Below are 18,417 nucleotides of genomic sequence, written 5' to 3' on the forward strand. Positions count from 1 at the left end.
CCCGCGATATCACGGGTGTGTACTTGTCTTGTATATTATTATAGATAGAGATAAACTGTAAACAGCCATTATGTTCAGCAAAGTAAGATTTACAAATAAGTCAACATGACCAAAATGGTCAGTTGACCCCTTTAGGAGTTATTGCCCTTTATAGTCAATTTTTAACCATTTTTCGTAAATCTTAGTAATCTTTTACAAAAATCTTCTCCTCTGAAACTACTGGGCCAAATTAATCCAAACTTATCCACAATCATCTTTGGGGTATCTAGTTAAAAAAATGTGTCAGATGACCCGGCCATCCAACCAAGATGGCCGCCATGGCTAAAAATAGAACATAAGGGTAAAATGCAGTTTTTGGCTTATAACTCAAAAACCAAAGCGTTTAGAGCAAATCTGACATCGGGTTAAATTGTTTATCAGGTCAAGATCTATCTGCCCTGAAATTTTCAGATGAATCGAATAACTCATTGTTGGGTTCCTGCCCCTGAATTGGTAATTTTAAGGAAATTTTACTGTTTTTGGTTATTATCTTGAAAATTATTATAGATAGAAATAAACTGTAAACAGCAATAATGTTCAGCAAAGTAAGATTTACAAATAAGTCAACATGACTGACATGGTCAGTTGACCCATATAGGAGTTATTGCCCTTTATAGTCAATTTTTAACCATTTTTCGTAAATCTTAGTTATCTTTTACAAAAATCTTCTCCTCTGAAACTACTAGGCCAAATTTATCCAAACTTGGCCACAATTATCTTTGGGGTATCTAGTTTAAAAAATGTGTCCGGTGACCCGGCCAACCAACCAAGATGGCCGCCACGTCTAAAAATAGAACATAGGGGTAAAATGCAGTTTTTGGCTTATAACTTAAAAACCAAAGCATTTAGAGCAAATCTGACATTTGGTAAAATTGTTTACCAGGTCAAGATCTATCTACCCTGAAATTTTCAGATGAATCTGACAACCTGTTGTTGGGTTGCTGCCCCTGAAGTGGTAATTTTAAGGAAATTTTGCTGTTTTTCGTTATTATCTTGTATATTATTATAGATAGAGATAAACTGTAAACAGCCATTATGTTCAGCAAAGTAAGATTTACAAATAAGTCAACATGACCAAAATGGTCAGTTGACCCCTTTAGGAGTTATTGCCCTTTATAGTCAATTTTTAACCATTTTTCGTAAATCTTAGTAATCTTTTACAAAAATCTTCTCCTCTGAAACTACTGGGCCAAATTAATCCAAACTTATCCACAATCATCTTTGGGGTATCTAGTTTAAAAAATGTGTCAGATGACGCGGCCATCCAACCAAGATGGCCGCCATGGCTAAAAATAGAACATAGGGGTAAAATGCAGTTTTTGGCTTATAACTCAAAAACCAAAGCGTTTAGAGCAAATCTGACATGGGGTTAAATTGTTTATCAGGTCAAGATCTATCTGCCCCGAAATTTTCAGATGAATCGGACAACCCGTTGTTTGGTTCCTGCCCCTGAATTGGTAATTTTAAGGAAATTTTGCTGTTTTTGGTTATTGTCTTGAATATTATTATTATATAGATAGAGATAAACTGTAAACAGCAATAATGTTCAGCAAAGTAAGATTTACAAATAAGTCAACATGACCGAAATGGTGAATTGACCCCCTAAGGATCCAGAGTTATTGTCCTTTATAGTCAATTTTCAACAATTTTTATAAAATTTGTAAATTTTTACTAACATTTTCCACTGAAACTACTGGGCCAAGTTCATTATAGATAGAGATAATTGTAAGCAGCAAGGATGTTCAGTAAAGTAAGATGTACAAACACATCGCCATCACCAAAATACAATTTTGTCATGAATCCATCTGCTTCCTTTGTTGATCTTTGTTTAATAGTCACATAGACCAAGGTGAGCGACACACACTCTTTAGAGCCTCTAGTTTTATATAGATTAGACCGTCGGTTTTTCCGTTTGAATGGTTTTACCCTAGTAATTTTTGGGGCCCTTTATAGCTTTCTGTTCAGTGTAAGCTGAGGCTCCATGTTGAAGGCCGTACCTTGACCTTTATAAATTGTTTCTTGGATGGAGAGTTGTCTCATTGGAACTCATACCACATCTTCCTAAATCTATTTACCATGATCACTGATCCATAAAAAGAGTTTGTTTCAGGTGAACGAATATGTAGACTTTGCAAGGATCCTACATGCACCAAAAATGTCCACCTTTGACATCATCCCATTGATTGGCAGGGGAGACGAAAACAATGACTGATTGACTACAGACTCCTCTTCTTGTTAAATATGATAAAATCATACCGATTGTTTGATAAATATCTGTAGTAATAGTTTTGGTTTTATATAATGCTGCAATGTTTTACTTTTAATTTATTTCTTGGAATCTTTCTTTGATGGCCTTAACATCAGTCTGTATACTACGCAATTCAACAAAAAAAGAAATGAATGTGAAAATTCTTTGGGGAAAAGGGTATGCTATACATTTACTTTGTTTGAGAGAGATATGACACAAAATTTAACCATTGCATTTTGTGCTAACTAAAATTATGAAACTGATTGATTGCAGTAGCATATGAAATGGAGATTTAGTATGTTAACATTATATAAATATGTTACACAAAACAAAGCAAGATAGGCATGTGTTTGGAGTAGGAACATAAGACTTTCTAACAAATCAAGAGCTGTGGTAAGCCACTACAAGGCAGCACTTGCACCAGGAAAGTGGAAAGGGATTAGTATAAGTTGCAATAACTTTCTTCCCAATCCACTATAAATAAATGTGTTTAAACTAACTATCAAACCTTATCATGTGTTGTACTTTTTAGAGCTTCCCATTTCATTTCAAACAACAGCTTATGCTGACTTTGACTAATTTGTCTGGGTTTTTTTTCTCCAAATTATGCAAATAGCAAAAATATGCATACTGGATAAAACACATCATAGTTGCCAAAAATAAATTGACCTCTGGTTCACTATTTCTAATCTATAAACTGACCAATCAAATAAATGTTTATGTAAAATAAAAGGAATTCAAAAGTCTTGCACTGCTTTCTTTATAAATTTTATTTTCTGAGATTCAAATACATATATCACTCAAACTCTACAATACAAAATGCCCTCTCATATAGTTTCTGTTTCATTCTATAAAAAAAAGTGACATGATTTAATCAAACTGATTATAAATACAGATTTTGTTCTGTCTTGTTTTGTTATGGCTTTCATATGGTTTATAATCTTTTAGAATATACAGTTTTTATGGCACTTGCCTTCAAGAGGAAGATCATGAGCATTCACAAATATGTTTACTGGTACGATCTTATTATTCTTACTAGCATCAGATACATAAGTTATGGTTGGGATCTTATGATCATGTTTTCATGCTTTTCCAAACAACATTCAGTGCTTTACATGTAGAATGTTCTTTATAATTATTTAAGAAGACAACATTCCTTTAACGTATAATAAACTTATTCTTAGTCTTTGACTTTTTGTAGTATCATAAGTGGTTTAGAATTGTCTGTTTCTCTATCAAGTAACTGCTAACAACAAAATATTGACCTAAGAACTCCAAATGTAGAGGATTAATTTTTAATCGCTAGAATTTTAGTATAACTAACTGCCTATGGATTACCATGAAACACAAAATTAAAACATTGCTCAATTTAAAAGTAAGTAAGATGTGTTGAATTTGCAACATAAAAGTGTGTTTGAAACCAATTTCTATACATGTACTATTGTGGCTTCATTAATATTTGTTGGATTCCAATTTTTGTAAATTTTGTGGGTAAAGGAGAACCACGAATTTAAAAGTTCAACCATTTACCGATATTTTAAAGGAATGAATGCAGACTTTGCCTTAACAATGAATTTAAATATCCACAAATATGCAAGTTTTCTTCAAACAATGAAAAATTGATACCCACAAAAAAATAAATGAATCTACAGTATAACAAATACCCTTATTGATAATTAAGAAAATAAGTCAAAACAGATTTTAATTGTCAAAGATGCAGTTTATTTAATGTTTTTAATCATAAATAATAGCAGTTTTTTTATATATCAAAATGACTTATTTAGGTCAAAGTTGGCATTTTTTCAATGAAACTATTCCTTCTTTTATATCTGATGTTCATTTTGATGTGACTACTGGTTTAACACACCCTTCAATATCTGTTCCTGGATGTATTTGGATACAACATGTCATTTAAATAAATTAGTATCAAAATTTACAGCTCTTTCCTTTATTCCACAAATATAAAATACTCAGTTGAATAAAGTAGAAAACATTGAATTATACCTAAACTAAGGTATTTATCTTCAGGCAGCTTAATTGATTTTTCTATGATTGATTGATTGATTGGTGGTTGCTTTACGCCGCATTAGCACAAAAAGGCTATATCGCGGCGAGATTTTTCTATGATGGATGCTTACTTATATAAAACTTATTATGTAAAGACATAAAAAAGAACATGTTATAAAATTGAAAGTCTATTCAAGCACACTTTGGGCTGTAAATTGTTTTTAAAAACTTACATTACATTGAATTTAACAAATTTTGTATAGCAAATTTCACAATATAAATGCAAATATGACAAGGATATGTTATTTCTGCAAAGCATAAGCATACTCCAGAATCCATAGATATATTGCATCCCGCTTTCAGTCTTCAAATACAATATTATCATATAAAAAATATACGAAACCAAGCGCGGAAGGCAGAGAAATGTAATGAAGTTCAGGTCAGCAGTATTGGAACAAGATGCTGAAAGCGTCATTTTCCAAAAATAAGGAGATATGGTATGATTACCAACGAGACAACTGTCATTCAAAGACCAAAGAAATAAATGAAAACAATTACAGGTTACCATACAGCCTTAAAGCGCAAAGAAGTCAAAGTCAGGTGACAGTTTTATTTTTGGCCTTTACTTCCAGGCTACAGGACAATTTGGCTTAGAATTTTTGTACATTATACATTATACACTTTTTAAGTTAAAACTTATGGGCAGGCCATCTTAACCTTCCAAAGACAAATGCCTGCTGTCTGGAACAAAATAATGATATTGATGATTAAAAAAACACAATCAAGCATGCTCCTGTCAATCACTGAAAGACCACACTTTCATAATTTGAACCATTATTACAATAGACAAGGCCCTTTCAATCTGGTCTTACCAGTAATGATAATTATCAAAGTAAATATACCAGTAAATGTTTGTATCACATAATGCTCATCTTAAATATAACATAATCAATCCTGGATTTTCTAAGAATGATTTGAGTAAGTTAGAGAATCGTGCCATGTAGGCACCTTCGATGACTCGATGATCAGCTGACCAACTAACACACATTATATTTTTCTTCACTATATTTCCATGGTTATCATATCTTGGCAATGCCTACAAGTAAACAAAATTATTATAAAGATTTAAAATTAAAATTAAAACTAAGCAATGTCATTTAAAGTATGTGTAATCCACAAAATTCAATGAATTCAATTCACAGATCAGAATTTGTAATTCTTTAAAAGCCCAAGATTCTTATTTCAAGGCTCAATTTTCCTTTGATTTTGATTGAGTAAATATGCTGTGTGCTTCAATTATAATTCATAATATATTTGTGAACTTCTAACTCCTGTTATCTTTTGTTTTATTTTTGTTTAATGATGTGGGTTTTCATTTATAAAGTTGACACTAAAATCATATCTTTGATGATCTCTGTTACAATTATTGACAACTTTGACAACTCTTTGATATTAAGAACATGTTATGTTGAACAGGCACTGTCTATTAATGAAGATTGTATACAGACCTCTGAAATAGATATTTATTTATTTTTTGATTTGTTAGGTTTATGTCTATTACTGTATATACCACATTTCCTTTTATTTGTACCAACTTTTAATTAAAAATTAGCCATTCAATCATGTCCAAATGAAGCCTTCAAATTTCAGAAGTTCTTATTTGTATAAGTAGAAAAGTGTGACAGAAATTTCATAGATGGCCATGTTGCTTTAGAATTTATAACAATTTGATATAAAAAAGAATTGTATGTGAATGAATCAATACACCAAATATCAAAACAATAATTCCAAAAAAGGAGAAACAAGAATGTGTACATAGCAGGGATCTCCATGGATGAAAATTGAACGATGGAGGAACTTTCACCATTTACAAACCGTGTCTACACTGTACAGTGTAGCGCGATCGGAAGTATTTTATATCTCCATACAAGGAATGGTGAACTTGCTAATTCATTGCTTATTTAAATTATATTTATTGAATTTTCATCATAGAATTAGAAGTATCAATATTTTCATTTATTGCCGTTTTTAACCATTCAAATGCCAAGTCTTCATGGTCCCCCTTAGTCGAGAATTACCAAAAGCTGTCATGAAGGTCCCCATGTAGATTTCTTGTATGTTTGGTAATTGTTATGGGGGTTAAAATTCACATGATGTGGAGCTTATTTTTCATGGACAAAAACATGTCAAATTCAGAACCCATTACCGGTATGGCTGATTTGCAGCAACAACAAAACGATTTGTACGGGTTATGTAAAAGTTTAAAGAGATTTGTAAAGCAAATGTTGACAAATTAAAAGGTTTTTAATGACTTTATCTGGCAAATTGATGCTGTGCAACATGCATCTTTCGAGTCTGAATAGAAACCGGAAACGCGGATGTATCAATTTGATTGTAATATAAGAAATGAATTCGGAATTACGATACAATATTTCTTTACAGGAAATATTTAAGTTTTTACTTTTAAACTTTTAAAGTAAATTATCGTTACAGCAGTACTCGAGTTATTTGAGATGAAATAATATACACTGTTTTGCGTCTTATTTTGTACTTCTTAAAAAAGGGGGATGCTGATTGCGTAAGTCAAAATAAAGCACGTGTTTGACATATTAAACTGTTTTCTTTGTAACTGGATTATTAATTTATTTATTTAATCTAAATTATCATAATCATTTGCTGCAACTTAGTTGATTAATTCGACAAATGGATCGTCTATCTTCAGATAGTATCCTGTCTTGTTTGTTGATCTACCTGTGCAAGCTCAGGTACAAGTGATTAGCGATTTTAATCCGGATATGCCTCAGGCGTTAGAACTGTATTGGATTATAACATTAAAAGCCTAAGGGTTATGAAATTACATGCATTTGATTATAATTGATAAAAAAAATGGCGTCGGACTAAAAAAAACGATTAAGTTTTGAACGATGGCGGAAGACAATTTAACGATGGCACAAGACAATTTAACGATGGCGCGAGTCATTTGAAGATGGCGCAAGACATTTGAACGATGGCGGGGCGCCATCGTTAAACAGGCCATGGAGATCCTTGCATAGTACATGGATGCCCCACTCGCACTATCATTTTCTATGTTTTGTGGACCGTGAAATTGGAATAAAATCTCTAATTTGGCATTTAAATTAGAATGATCATATCATAGGGAACATGTATACTAAGTTTCAAGTTGATTTGACTGCAATTTCATCAAAATCTACCTTGACCAAAAACTTTAACCTGAAATTTGCACTATCATTTTCTATGTTTCAGTGAACCGTAAAATTGGGGTCAAAACTCTAATTTGGCATTAAAATTAGAAAGATCATATCATAGGGCACATGTGTACTAAGTTTCAAATTGATTGGACTTCAACTTCTTCAAAAACTACCTTGACCAAAAACTTAACCAGACAGATGAACGAACGGGCAGACAGACGCACAGACCAGAAAACATAATGGCTCTCTACTATCGTTGGTGGGACATAAAAAAGGTTGGAAAAATGATTTGCCAAATTGACTGACAGACGAACAGAGGAAGAGAGAAAGTCGGGATGGCCATAAGCTCTCGGAATGTTGCAAGACCAACATCCCACAGTCAGACAACCAGCAAGTGTAAGTTTCCTTATCTCACGAAATAATTATACCTGTATTTTTCCTAAAGCTCCAATTGATACTTCTGGAGGTAGTATAACTGGTCTAGCATATGTTCCTCCAATCTGCAATGACAATAATATTTGATTAATTCAAGTATTCATGTCTTATTCCAGAAACTATTATAACTACCATCAGCATTATACCTATGTCTATCATTAAAAATGTTTCATAAGCCATCATTTTCCAATAAATTAACTTTAGGTTCCTATAAAAATTATGGAGGGATGGTAAAATTCACATCTATATAATATCAAAATATCTTCTTTCAAAATTCTAGTAGAGCCTATTTCTGTTGGAATTATAATCAACTTAGAAGCAGAATTGCCACAGATTTATTTGGTCATGAATTTAATGTGATGTGTTTTCATTCCTGACATGTAAACATGGTATTGTTTCATGTCTAGAAATTTCCTCAGTGTATTACTATTTAGCAGAAGTCAAAATAATTCATCTCCCATTGTTTTCTGTTTTTCAAAAATCCAATAATAATTCAATGCAGCAATTTCTGAATTTAAGGTGGTACCTAGCACTAAAGGGAGATAACTCTGTAAAATCAGCTAAAATGGGCATAAGCATTTATCATGTACAATTTTTTCACCTTGTATTGTTGAGGAAATATCAAGCCTCTCAGTGATTAAAATTTGTGTTTGTCAAACTGCTATATATTCAATGAAATGTTTCCAAGAAAGTGTGTGGTTTAAGTTTATTGCAATTTTTATATTTCTGCCAAATTAATTTTAGTCAAGGTGTTTGTCCATGAGCTTATGAATAATTTACCGCTCCAATATTTGACAAGGAGAAGGTTCCACCACTTAAATCTGAGGTTCCTAACTTTCCAGCTAATCCTAAAGACTGAAGCCTGTTTAGTTCTGCAGCAAGTTCAAATATACTTAATGATTGGACATTTTTAACATTTGGCACAATAAGTCCATCTTGTGTATCCATGGCAATTCCTATATTATGTACTGCCTGTAAACAGATGAAACATTTATAATGTGAAAAAAAAATCTATGTAGATTAATGAAATCAAATTCTAAGAAAAGGTTTATTTTAATCAGTAAATAATAACATGAATAAGGAAAACCACATTATTTTCTTGATTTCCATTTTCTTTTGTTTACCTTTCCATGCACAATGTACTTCTTTTTGTTTTATCCCTTGTATCAACTTTGGACTCCATACATGTATTATTGATTTAATTACATGATTATTGGGAACAGTCAAAGGAGGAGAGTTGGTGCCTTCAAACTAGTTTAACCTGCCACATTCTGTATGTGTCTGTAATTCAATGGATGTCATTTGTTGCTGTGCTATATAGTTTTTTTTCGTTCAATAATTTGTACATAAATTAGGCTGTTAGTTTTCTCTTCTGAATCGTTTTACATTTGTCATTTTAGAGTCTTTTGTCGCTAACTATGCAGTATGGGATTTGCTTATTGTTTCAAGCAGATCAGTGACCTATAGTTATTAATTTCTGTGTCATTTGGTCTCTTGTGGAGAGTTGTTTCATTGGCAATCATACCACATCTTTTTTTTTATATTAACATTTATTGTATAATACTGTTCCTTCTAATATATACCAGTATACTAACCTTGTATGTTATGTTCTCACATGTTTTATCTACACTAGCATTCAACATTGGGAATTCTGTTAAAGCCATTGAGACAGCCTGAAAACAGAAATAAATTATGTACATAATTTGTAAAGACTTTAAAGTGTAACTTTTGTGTACAACAAACAAAATGTCAGTATATAACTCATATTTTCTTTAACTCAAGATTTAAGAAATATGTTTCATTGGTTGGGCTACAAATAATCTGTCAATTGACTTCTCCAAGATTTTTTTTCTAATATCACCATCTTTTATTTTGGTTTGAATTTGCAATTTTTATGAAAAGGTTACATAAAAATAAACATACATAAATTAAAATTTTCCTTTGATGAACAAGAAAAGTTTGACACAATACACTACTTACCTTCATTATAATTGGCATGTACGAAAACTTGACACCTTTTTCATCAGTTATAGCTTTGACTTTTGACCTCAATTCAACAAGTGCACTCATATCAATTTCATCATCATATCCAAATGTTGGAATGTTATTAGCCTCTGTCATTGTTTTCACCATAGCTTTCCTCATTCCCTTGATCTTCTCTGTGTGATCCTTACCTACAGGTAAAGTGATTCGTGGTTGTATAGGTGTGGTTGATACAACTGGAGCAGGTTTGGAGGGTTCAACACTGACTGCTGGAGGTGTAGCTAATGGAGCTTTGGATTTGGCTAAAAATATAAATTTTATTTTATTACCAATCAATTGGGAACACTGAAGACAAAAACTTTTAATAAACAAATATTTTGGTTTAGCCATCAAAGGCAGACCATCAGTAAAAAGGTTAACAGCTTAAAACACAAGAAGGCTATTATACATGTATTATACGTAGACATAACAATGAAAAAAGTAGTAAAGTACTTAAGAAAAGTCACTCTAACAATGAAAATTACTATCAAAACAAATTTGGGAAACTACATGAAATGGTGCCACTGATTTTGGAGGGTTCTTGTGCTCAGTCCTTAGTTTTCTGTGTTGTGTTTTGTATACTGTTGTTTGTGTTTTTTGTCGCGTTTTTTATTATTTTTTTGCCATTTCATTCATGTCAGTTTGTTTTTAACTTGTGAGTTTGAATATCCTTTTGGTATCTTTCTCCTCTCTCATTTATATTGATTTCCCCATGTTTTTTGGTCTAGAACGTTGAAACAGACTACCAAATTAAGCAAAAAATTATCAGGCTATGTCATATGATTGTAAAAATAGAAAGCCAGATACATTCTGACTCCTGTCTGAGCTAACTATTTTGTTTTTACTAATTGCAACATAATAAATCCAGACAGAAATTTAAACCCCTAACCTCCATGCTTAAACAAGACCACAGTGGTGGCTCTGAAATAAGTTGATCAATACTAAAATCATGCCTTGTTTTCCAACAGAAGGGTCCTCCATGTATTTTAGGATATCATCTTTCAATATTCTACCATCTTTTCCGGTTGCTTCAACATCACTTAACTTGATCTACAAAATAAGGCATACTTTCTATTATAAAGGGATTCACTAGATAGTATACCGGTATAACATGACGTATTACAAATAAATTTATTTCTTTAAGAGTTAAAGGGCCTGTTCAGTATCTAATATTTTGATGTTTCAGATCTAACTAAATACACAGACAAACCATTCTACACTGACTGCACAAAAAAATATGCTAATAAGGGGTATCTTTTTGGCTGTGCATAATATAGAGATGCAGCCAATTTTCAGTTTTTAATGTTTAACCAGATGCCTTATGTAGGAAAAATTCTGCATTCTCTACACAAGAAAGAACCTTTACAACAGTTCATAAAGGGTTCCTAGTGTGGTATATTTGAAGACAAAACTTGTGTCCTACCTTACATACCCTCTTTTTCCAGTGGTAGTCCCACCATTTGTTGTTGTCAACCCTCATTGTTAAAACCTATCTACTGCACATTCCGAAATTATTGTGATTTTATCATTTTAGATTAAAACAATAATGTGTCCCTAGTAAACGGATGCCCCATCTGCACTATAATTTTCTATGTTCAGTGGAGCATAAAAATGGGGTAAAAACTCAAATTTTGCATTAAAATTAGAAAGATCATAAAATAGGGAACATGTGTACTAAGTTTCAAGTTGATTGGACTTCAACTTCATCAAAATCTTCCTGACCAAAAACTTTAACCTGAAGCGAGACAGAGGGATGAACGAACAAGGGACGCACAGACCAGAAAACATACTGTTTATAAATGGGGCATAAAAATTCAAAATGCGTTTAAATTATTGCGATTATAACCCTGTTACATTTTTGCAATAATAAACATCCCAATCATTTCTGTATTTACAGTATTAGATTATTGGTACTGTATTCTTGTCCAGAATATGCACGAAAGTAATCTGTCGCTAGGACATTAACCAAACAATCAATCAACCAATCATACTTTATCTTTACCATAATTTACCTTATTCTCCATGGCAAGTCTTCGAACTGCAGGTGTTGCCAAAACCTTCTGTCCACGTATCCTCTGCATAGAATGTTCATCATCTGATGAAGAGCTTGATACTTCTGAAGATGATGGACTACTCTGAGTTGTACCTAAATTAGATAACATTGCATTGATCAAAATAGTATTGCATTTAAATTACTGTGCAATTGCAGAAGGCAGATGGCTCAAATTTAACTAAAGTGAACATCTGGCTTTTAAATATAACATTTCTTGTAGTATTACCTTCTACTGTAATGATCATTTTGCAGTGGTCTTACTGGACTGTCACAAATACAGCTTATTTCAATAATTTTTTTATGAGACCGCATGAAGTAAGTACTCATCCAACAGTGATGTTATTTTTTTGGGGTGAAAATTGCATGACTTTTTTCATAATTTTACTAGATATACATGTATAGTGAAAGGTTGTTCATCCAGTGTGTACAAATGTGTTCAAAACCTTACTGAAGACAGTTTATATATAGGCCATTATACAGCAGATCCAGATTCAACATGAAGCATAAGTATCTGGCAATAAAGCCAAAAGGAAATCAAGGTTGACATACCAGGTGAATCAGCATCTGTTTCAATATCTACCAATGGTTTACTAACTAAGGCAATATCATCCACATCATAGTAGAGTTTAGAGATTATTCCTTTATATCGACTGGTGATTGTCACTGTAGCTTTATCACTTTGTACTTCACAGATACTGTCAAACTGACTCACATGATCTCCAACTTTTACAAACCTACAATTCAAATAAAAATAAAGTTCTCCAACCGTTCTTCTGATCTAATTAGCACCAAACTTATAAATGAACAACTTCATAAGATCAGTGTTCTCCCCAGGACCTTTTAGCATCATGGTAATGTGATGCTATATTTCTGAATGTGATGCTATCTGAATTTATTTTCTTATAGATTGTGTTATGGATGTGATGCTATAATTTTTAGAAACATGATGGTATTTCATATTTCCTTTTTTACCAAGATGCTAAATGAAAATAATCTGGGGAGAACACAGTAAGTTATCATAAGACTCAAGCTTCATTCCATTCTAAAAAGTCTAATATAAATTATATTAAGACTCTATACTGACAACTTTTTAAAGCAAGGGTCAAATTGGTGTTTGATATGATTAAACCAAAAAATTAATCAATCACAAAATAAGAAATATGCTAAATAGCACTCGGTAAAAAGTAAGAAATGAATCCATCAAGTTCCATTCCATTTTGTTTGTATTTGTTAAAATCTCCAAAACTTTATCTATCAAAAAGATATTTAAAGGTGAAGAACTACATCATATTGTATTTTGTATGATTTCCAATATCACACGCCAAGTTTTTGGAAATAATCATGCTTTGCCAAATATAAGATTGATTATGATATGTCTTTTAGAACGTTAACTACACATATAAGTTAACAAGAATGTGTCCATAGTACATGGATGCCCAACTTGCATGATCATTTTCTATGTTCAGTGGACCATGAAATTGGGGTCAAACACCTAATTTGGCATTATCATTAGAAAGAGAATATAATACGGAACATGTGTACAAAGTTTAAAGTTGATTGGATTTCAACATCATCAAAATGTACCTGGTGGCTTGACCAAAAACTTGAACTGAAGCGGAAGGACTAACAAACGAACAGACGAAAACTTGTCGAAAAGACCAGAAAACATAATCCCCTCAACTGTCATAGGTGAGGCATGAAATTGTAGTATGACATGTTTTTAAAGTAATTCATGGGAATGACTATACTGAAAATCATCTAAATCAAAAGGCAGCTAGTTGTCATAAATCTCAAACCTGAAAAGATTGACATGCCTGAACAGATCCATGGATGAACAATCCTTATATCCCAATATTTAACTTTGTAGTTGAATAAAAACTAAACACATATCATAGATATAAAGTTCCACTATTTGATAAGTTTGATAACATACCATTCTTTCAGCTGAACTTCCCTTATGCCTTCACCTATATCAGCAAGTTTAAACTGTACTAACTCATGACAAACTGTAAAATATAAATAATTAGAAGCTGTAATGACATTGATAAGCAGAAGTTTCTTGAAATACTATTCTCGGCTCATTAATTGGGTTGTTGTCTCTTTGACATGCTCCCTGTTTTCATTCTCAATTTTAGACAAAAGCAGCAATTGCCAGTTGTCAAATGAAGAGGCCAAGTAATTTGAATGTGTTCATTTGGTAATAATAATAAATAAATAAGAGAAGACTTTAGAAAATATTTAATTTCTTCTAAAGAACAAAAAAAAAAGATGTTATTATTTTTCATAAGGTAACTTAGGTTAAGGAACTTATTTCAATGTATGGTATGTCCATGTACATTTTGTACCTACCTGGAGACGAATGAAAAGTCCTACAGCATACTAGCGGACTGTGACAAATATACTGATTTGTTTTTCTTTGACAAATTGTCCTTGTATGATGTTGATTGCAATTGTTCTTTCTTTTAGATAACTGCAAAATAATGTAAAGAAATTTTTCAGTGCATACATTTATATTAATCAGTTTTTTTCTGAACTGTTCCTTATAACAATGTACAATAACCATGATTACTACCTGTACCACAGTACATGTACCGACATACATGTGATGGACTGTGAAACTCAGATCAGGAGATTTGGAAATTTTGGTCAGGAGATTAGGACTCAGATCAGGAGGTTTTTTATCGACATAAATTTTGTCGTAAATGTAACTGTATGATGTAGAAATTGTGTTTTTTCTTCAAATTTCCATCAAATTGTAATATGTTTATAGTACCTTTATTGCCTTTCTATTTGAATGAAAATAAAATATTAAGAAGAATTTGTTTTGTTTTTGATAATTGATTGTTCACTGCTTGCAAATAAATCATTATATTTTAATTTATTTATCTTATCTGTATAGATTTATATTTCCATCTCCTCATCATTGGTAACTGTATAGACAAATAAGAAAGAAATATGCTATACACTAACAATAGTACTGCATGGTTTTTTTAAAAGCATTATGAAAGTCATATAATTTCTAGAAAACTTTGACTCAAACCAAGGATTTGTATAGTAAGACATTATACTACAGTCTATGCAAAAGTCCACGAGATTCCAATCCTTCTTATTATACAAATCCTTGCTCAAACAGTGTAAGTTTTTTTTTTTATCTTTAGCTAATTCATTAAATTTTATATATAATGACATAAACAATTCTGATCCCAAGGTTCTAATAGGCATAAAACTAACTAGGATTTTTAATCAGCCTTTTTTTTTAAGTCCCAACACATTTAAATTCATTTAAATACCATCCTTTTATGAGTATTTGATTAAAATATCATTCATTTATAGTCTTTTTACATTTTACGTTTTTAAAAGCAAAATAACTTAAAACAGGATAATTCAAAGGGAAGTAATAAAAATGTATTTCAATTATTTCGAATACACAAAGTTTTTATTAAACAACGGCAGTTAGCAGAGGTAAACATCGTTGATTACCAGTAGGTTTGACACCCAAGCTGTCAAGTGAAGCCATATAATTATACATCTTCTTTGATTTACAGGTAAAATTTAACACAGGTGTCAATTGCACCCGTACGGTAGTAAGAATTTATCAAATACGGCGGATGAAAATTTTCATTCATGAAATATTTCATACACGGGAGTTTTTTCTCCTAAACGGGAGGACGGGAGGAGACCACTGAAAACGGGATTATTGTACTCCCGTCGGGAGGTTCACATGTATGTGTACAATAACCATGATTACTACCTGTACCACAGTACATGTACATGTATATCTTTTTATCATTTGTTTTTGTCTAAGAAAATTCTCAATGCTAAAGTTGTTATAGTCTTAGGACACCTACGGGTGCGGGAGTTTCTTGCTACATTGAAGAACCATTGGTGGCCTACGGAAGTCTTCTCTATGGTCAGGTTGTTGTCGCTTTGATACATTCCCCATTTCCTTTCTCAATTTTATTACTAAATTCTGTCTTTAAGAGAAACTCTGCTGTGATACAGATCGTCGACAGTGTTCTAGCCAAGATTTGAAAAGGGCAGGGTGCTAGTCAGAAAAAGGGCAATTTTGCGCATGAATGTCATTGAAAAAAAGGCAATTTACGCGTAAATTTATATCATTTGTTCATGAAACAATTACGATTTTACCGATATTTTAAAGGCAGAAAATGCCAATTTTCTGTGATAAAAACGGAAGGGCGCCAGAGGAACGACAGAAAAAAGGCATTGCGTCAATAAAAAAGGGCATGCGCTGCGCCCTGTTCAAACTCTGTAGTTAGAACACTGGTCGAGTTTGGCATATTTATACACCTTTATTGCTAGTATTTCAAACTCCTGTGAACAGACCAAGGCCGAAACCTCTTGTTACCTCAAGCATAATTTCCAGTGTTTAGTTCAAGCTTTAATTTCACTAAAAACTAGGGGGAGTGTAGCAATCAGTCTGTAATTATTTAGAAAATCTACGAACTATTATTTTGGATAAACTAGATTCCCTTCTTAAAAAAAAGAAGTGAATGAAGCACACACGAAACACAAACTGAATTTACATGGATCCTGGATCGAATAACCGTCTTTTAAAGTGTGTGTATTTAGTCATTGCAATAATAACAACATATTATTTTACAATATTTAACATCTACCGATAATTTTGATTGACTGCAATTGTTTTTAGGGATTGATAAATTCGTACATTATTAAGAAACCTAAACTTTTCCCATTTCAACCTTCGCAAGGCCGTCGATGCCATCTTAAACTGGTTCTTTAGATGTTTGCAAACAGACAGAAGGATGCCATCGGCAGGAACCCAGGTTGAGATAAAACTAAAATTTTTATCGATCCCGATAACAGTATCTGCAAATCCTTTTCCTTTAGATTCTAAAAAATCTATACATGATTATTGCTGCCCCCGAGCAATATTGATTATCTTCTTTTTTTAATAGGTAATATATTTCAACTTCAATTGCTGTCTAATCGTAGAATTTACACGGATTAAGATAAACTACTATTCTGTGTGTTGAAATAGTGTTTTGTGATTGGTTGACTGGGACACACACCCCAACTTTTTCCCATTAAAAATAATTCAATTTATTTATTAATTTTCTTTATTTAATGGGCTCTTGCAAATACGAAACAACTTTTTGGACTTAACCAACTCACGTCCTTGATATTGGCTATCAGATTCATTTCCCATTAGGGAACAACCATTTAACTAAAAATAAAAGGGGGGAGTGGGTTACATTTGTTCTTCTTAGTCAGATTTTTCTTCTTGCGCAAAGTATAAACAATTTTATTTAGTTTTCAACGCAATCAATCAGATTTTTTTTCTTTCAAAATGTTATACTATGAAGTATGGGGGTTTCTGATTTGCATTCAGAATACTGAATTCATGTTCAAATGTGTTGTCATCTGCATGCTTCACCACATTATTTTTTCCCGTCAAAGTGGGGCTCGGAATATTTAGAGAAATTGAAAAACGCAAACATAACACTTGCCCTCCACCACCTGGACGTCGAATTGTTGATTCCTTAGATGTACTGCTCCCCAAAACAACACACGTAGTTTATATTTGTCTTTCCTTCACCCAATAAAATCAGAGACATAGTTTGTATCTCAATGCCGTCATGATGAGATTGTTCTGGCAATTTTAATTTGATTACAAGAAGGAATTGAATTTTTAAAGGGGTATTTCTAATATAGATCAAGGTTTTTGATTCAGTGTTATGTCTTTATTTTTTATGCTGAGATGTGTGTACTTTTGTTTGTCTTTTGATTTCGTCCTTTCTTTTTTTGTCATGGTATTGTTATTTGCTTTTGACTTGTGAATTTAAATATCCCTTCCTATAGCTTTCCTTTAGCAATAAATTTGTATCCGATATCGCGTAATATTTTTTCAGTTTTTGAGTGTAAAATTCTCCAATTATTTGATCATATATGATTTTGGAAAAAAGAGTCGGGCTTTAAAAAATATTTTTATAAATTTCCGTGTGTGTATATGATCTGCATACGAAGCCACATATGAAGCCTGGGTTGGTAATTGATAATCGTAAACAGCAAATTAAAGTCAACACTGTTCTGAGTGGTTGTGCTAATATCCATAAAGGCGTGTCACAGGGTTCTTTACTAGGGCTATTGTTGTTTAACATATTTATAAATTATATTTTTCTTTTTGTTAAAAATGGTAGTTTACATCACTATGCAGATGGTAATCTGTACTCCAGATTCTGATTTATTAATTTCAACTTTGGAATCTGAGTCAAAATACTTATTGAGTGGTTCCGGGTAATTAAAATGCAAGCAAATCCCGACAAGTTTCAAGTTTTGGCTGTTGGCAAAAAGACCTTTGACCTTTGACCATCTATACATATTCAAATTTCGAACCTTACATACATGTGAAAAACAGTAAAATT

The 18,417-nt window shown here is 32.2% G+C and overlaps 1 protein-coding gene across 1 annotated transcript; it reads right to left on the reverse strand.

The window, feature by feature from the left end:
- Positions 1-4,893: 4,893 nt before the first annotated feature.
- On the reverse strand, positions 4,894-16,829 carry LOC139525295 (lipoamide acyltransferase component of branched-chain alpha-keto acid dehydrogenase complex, mitochondrial-like). Its single transcript, XM_071320498.1, has 11 exons — positions 16,701-16,829; positions 14,363-14,483; positions 13,947-14,019; positions 12,563-12,747; positions 11,973-12,106; positions 10,914-11,010; positions 9,919-10,223; positions 9,534-9,611; positions 8,719-8,910; positions 7,932-8,003; positions 4,894-5,390 (listed from the first exon to the last, which is right to left on the reverse strand). Exons 1-11 carry the CDS (start codon positions 16,755-16,757, stop codon positions 5,223-5,225), a joined length of 1,482 nt encoding a protein of 493 aa, XP_071176599.1. The 5' UTR covers positions 16,758-16,829; the 3' UTR covers positions 4,894-5,222.
- Positions 16,830-18,417: the final 1,588 nt, after the last annotated feature.

The sequence above is a fragment of the Mytilus edulis genome, chromosome 1 (assembly GCF_963676685.1).
Source record: "Mytilus edulis chromosome 1, xbMytEdul2.2, whole genome shotgun sequence".
Classification (NCBI taxonomy): domain Eukaryota; kingdom Metazoa; phylum Mollusca; class Bivalvia; order Mytilida; family Mytilidae; genus Mytilus; species Mytilus edulis.

What these genes read in the sequence shown, in the direction of transcription:
- LOC139525295 (XM_071320498.1), bottom strand. Translation starts at nt 16,757, where the DNA reads ATGGCATCGACGGCCTTGCGAAGGTTGAAATGGGAAAAGTTTAGGTTT. An exon ending in GACTTTTCATTCGTCTCCAG is followed by an intron (nt 14,020 to 14,362) that starts GTAGGTACAAAA and finishes TATATTTTACAG; the next exon opens with TTTGTCATGAGTTAGTACAG. An exon ending in GTGAGAACATAACATACAAG is followed by an intron (nt 8,911 to 9,533) that starts GTTAGTATACTG and finishes ATCTGTTTACAG; the next exon opens with GCAGTACATAATATAGGAAT.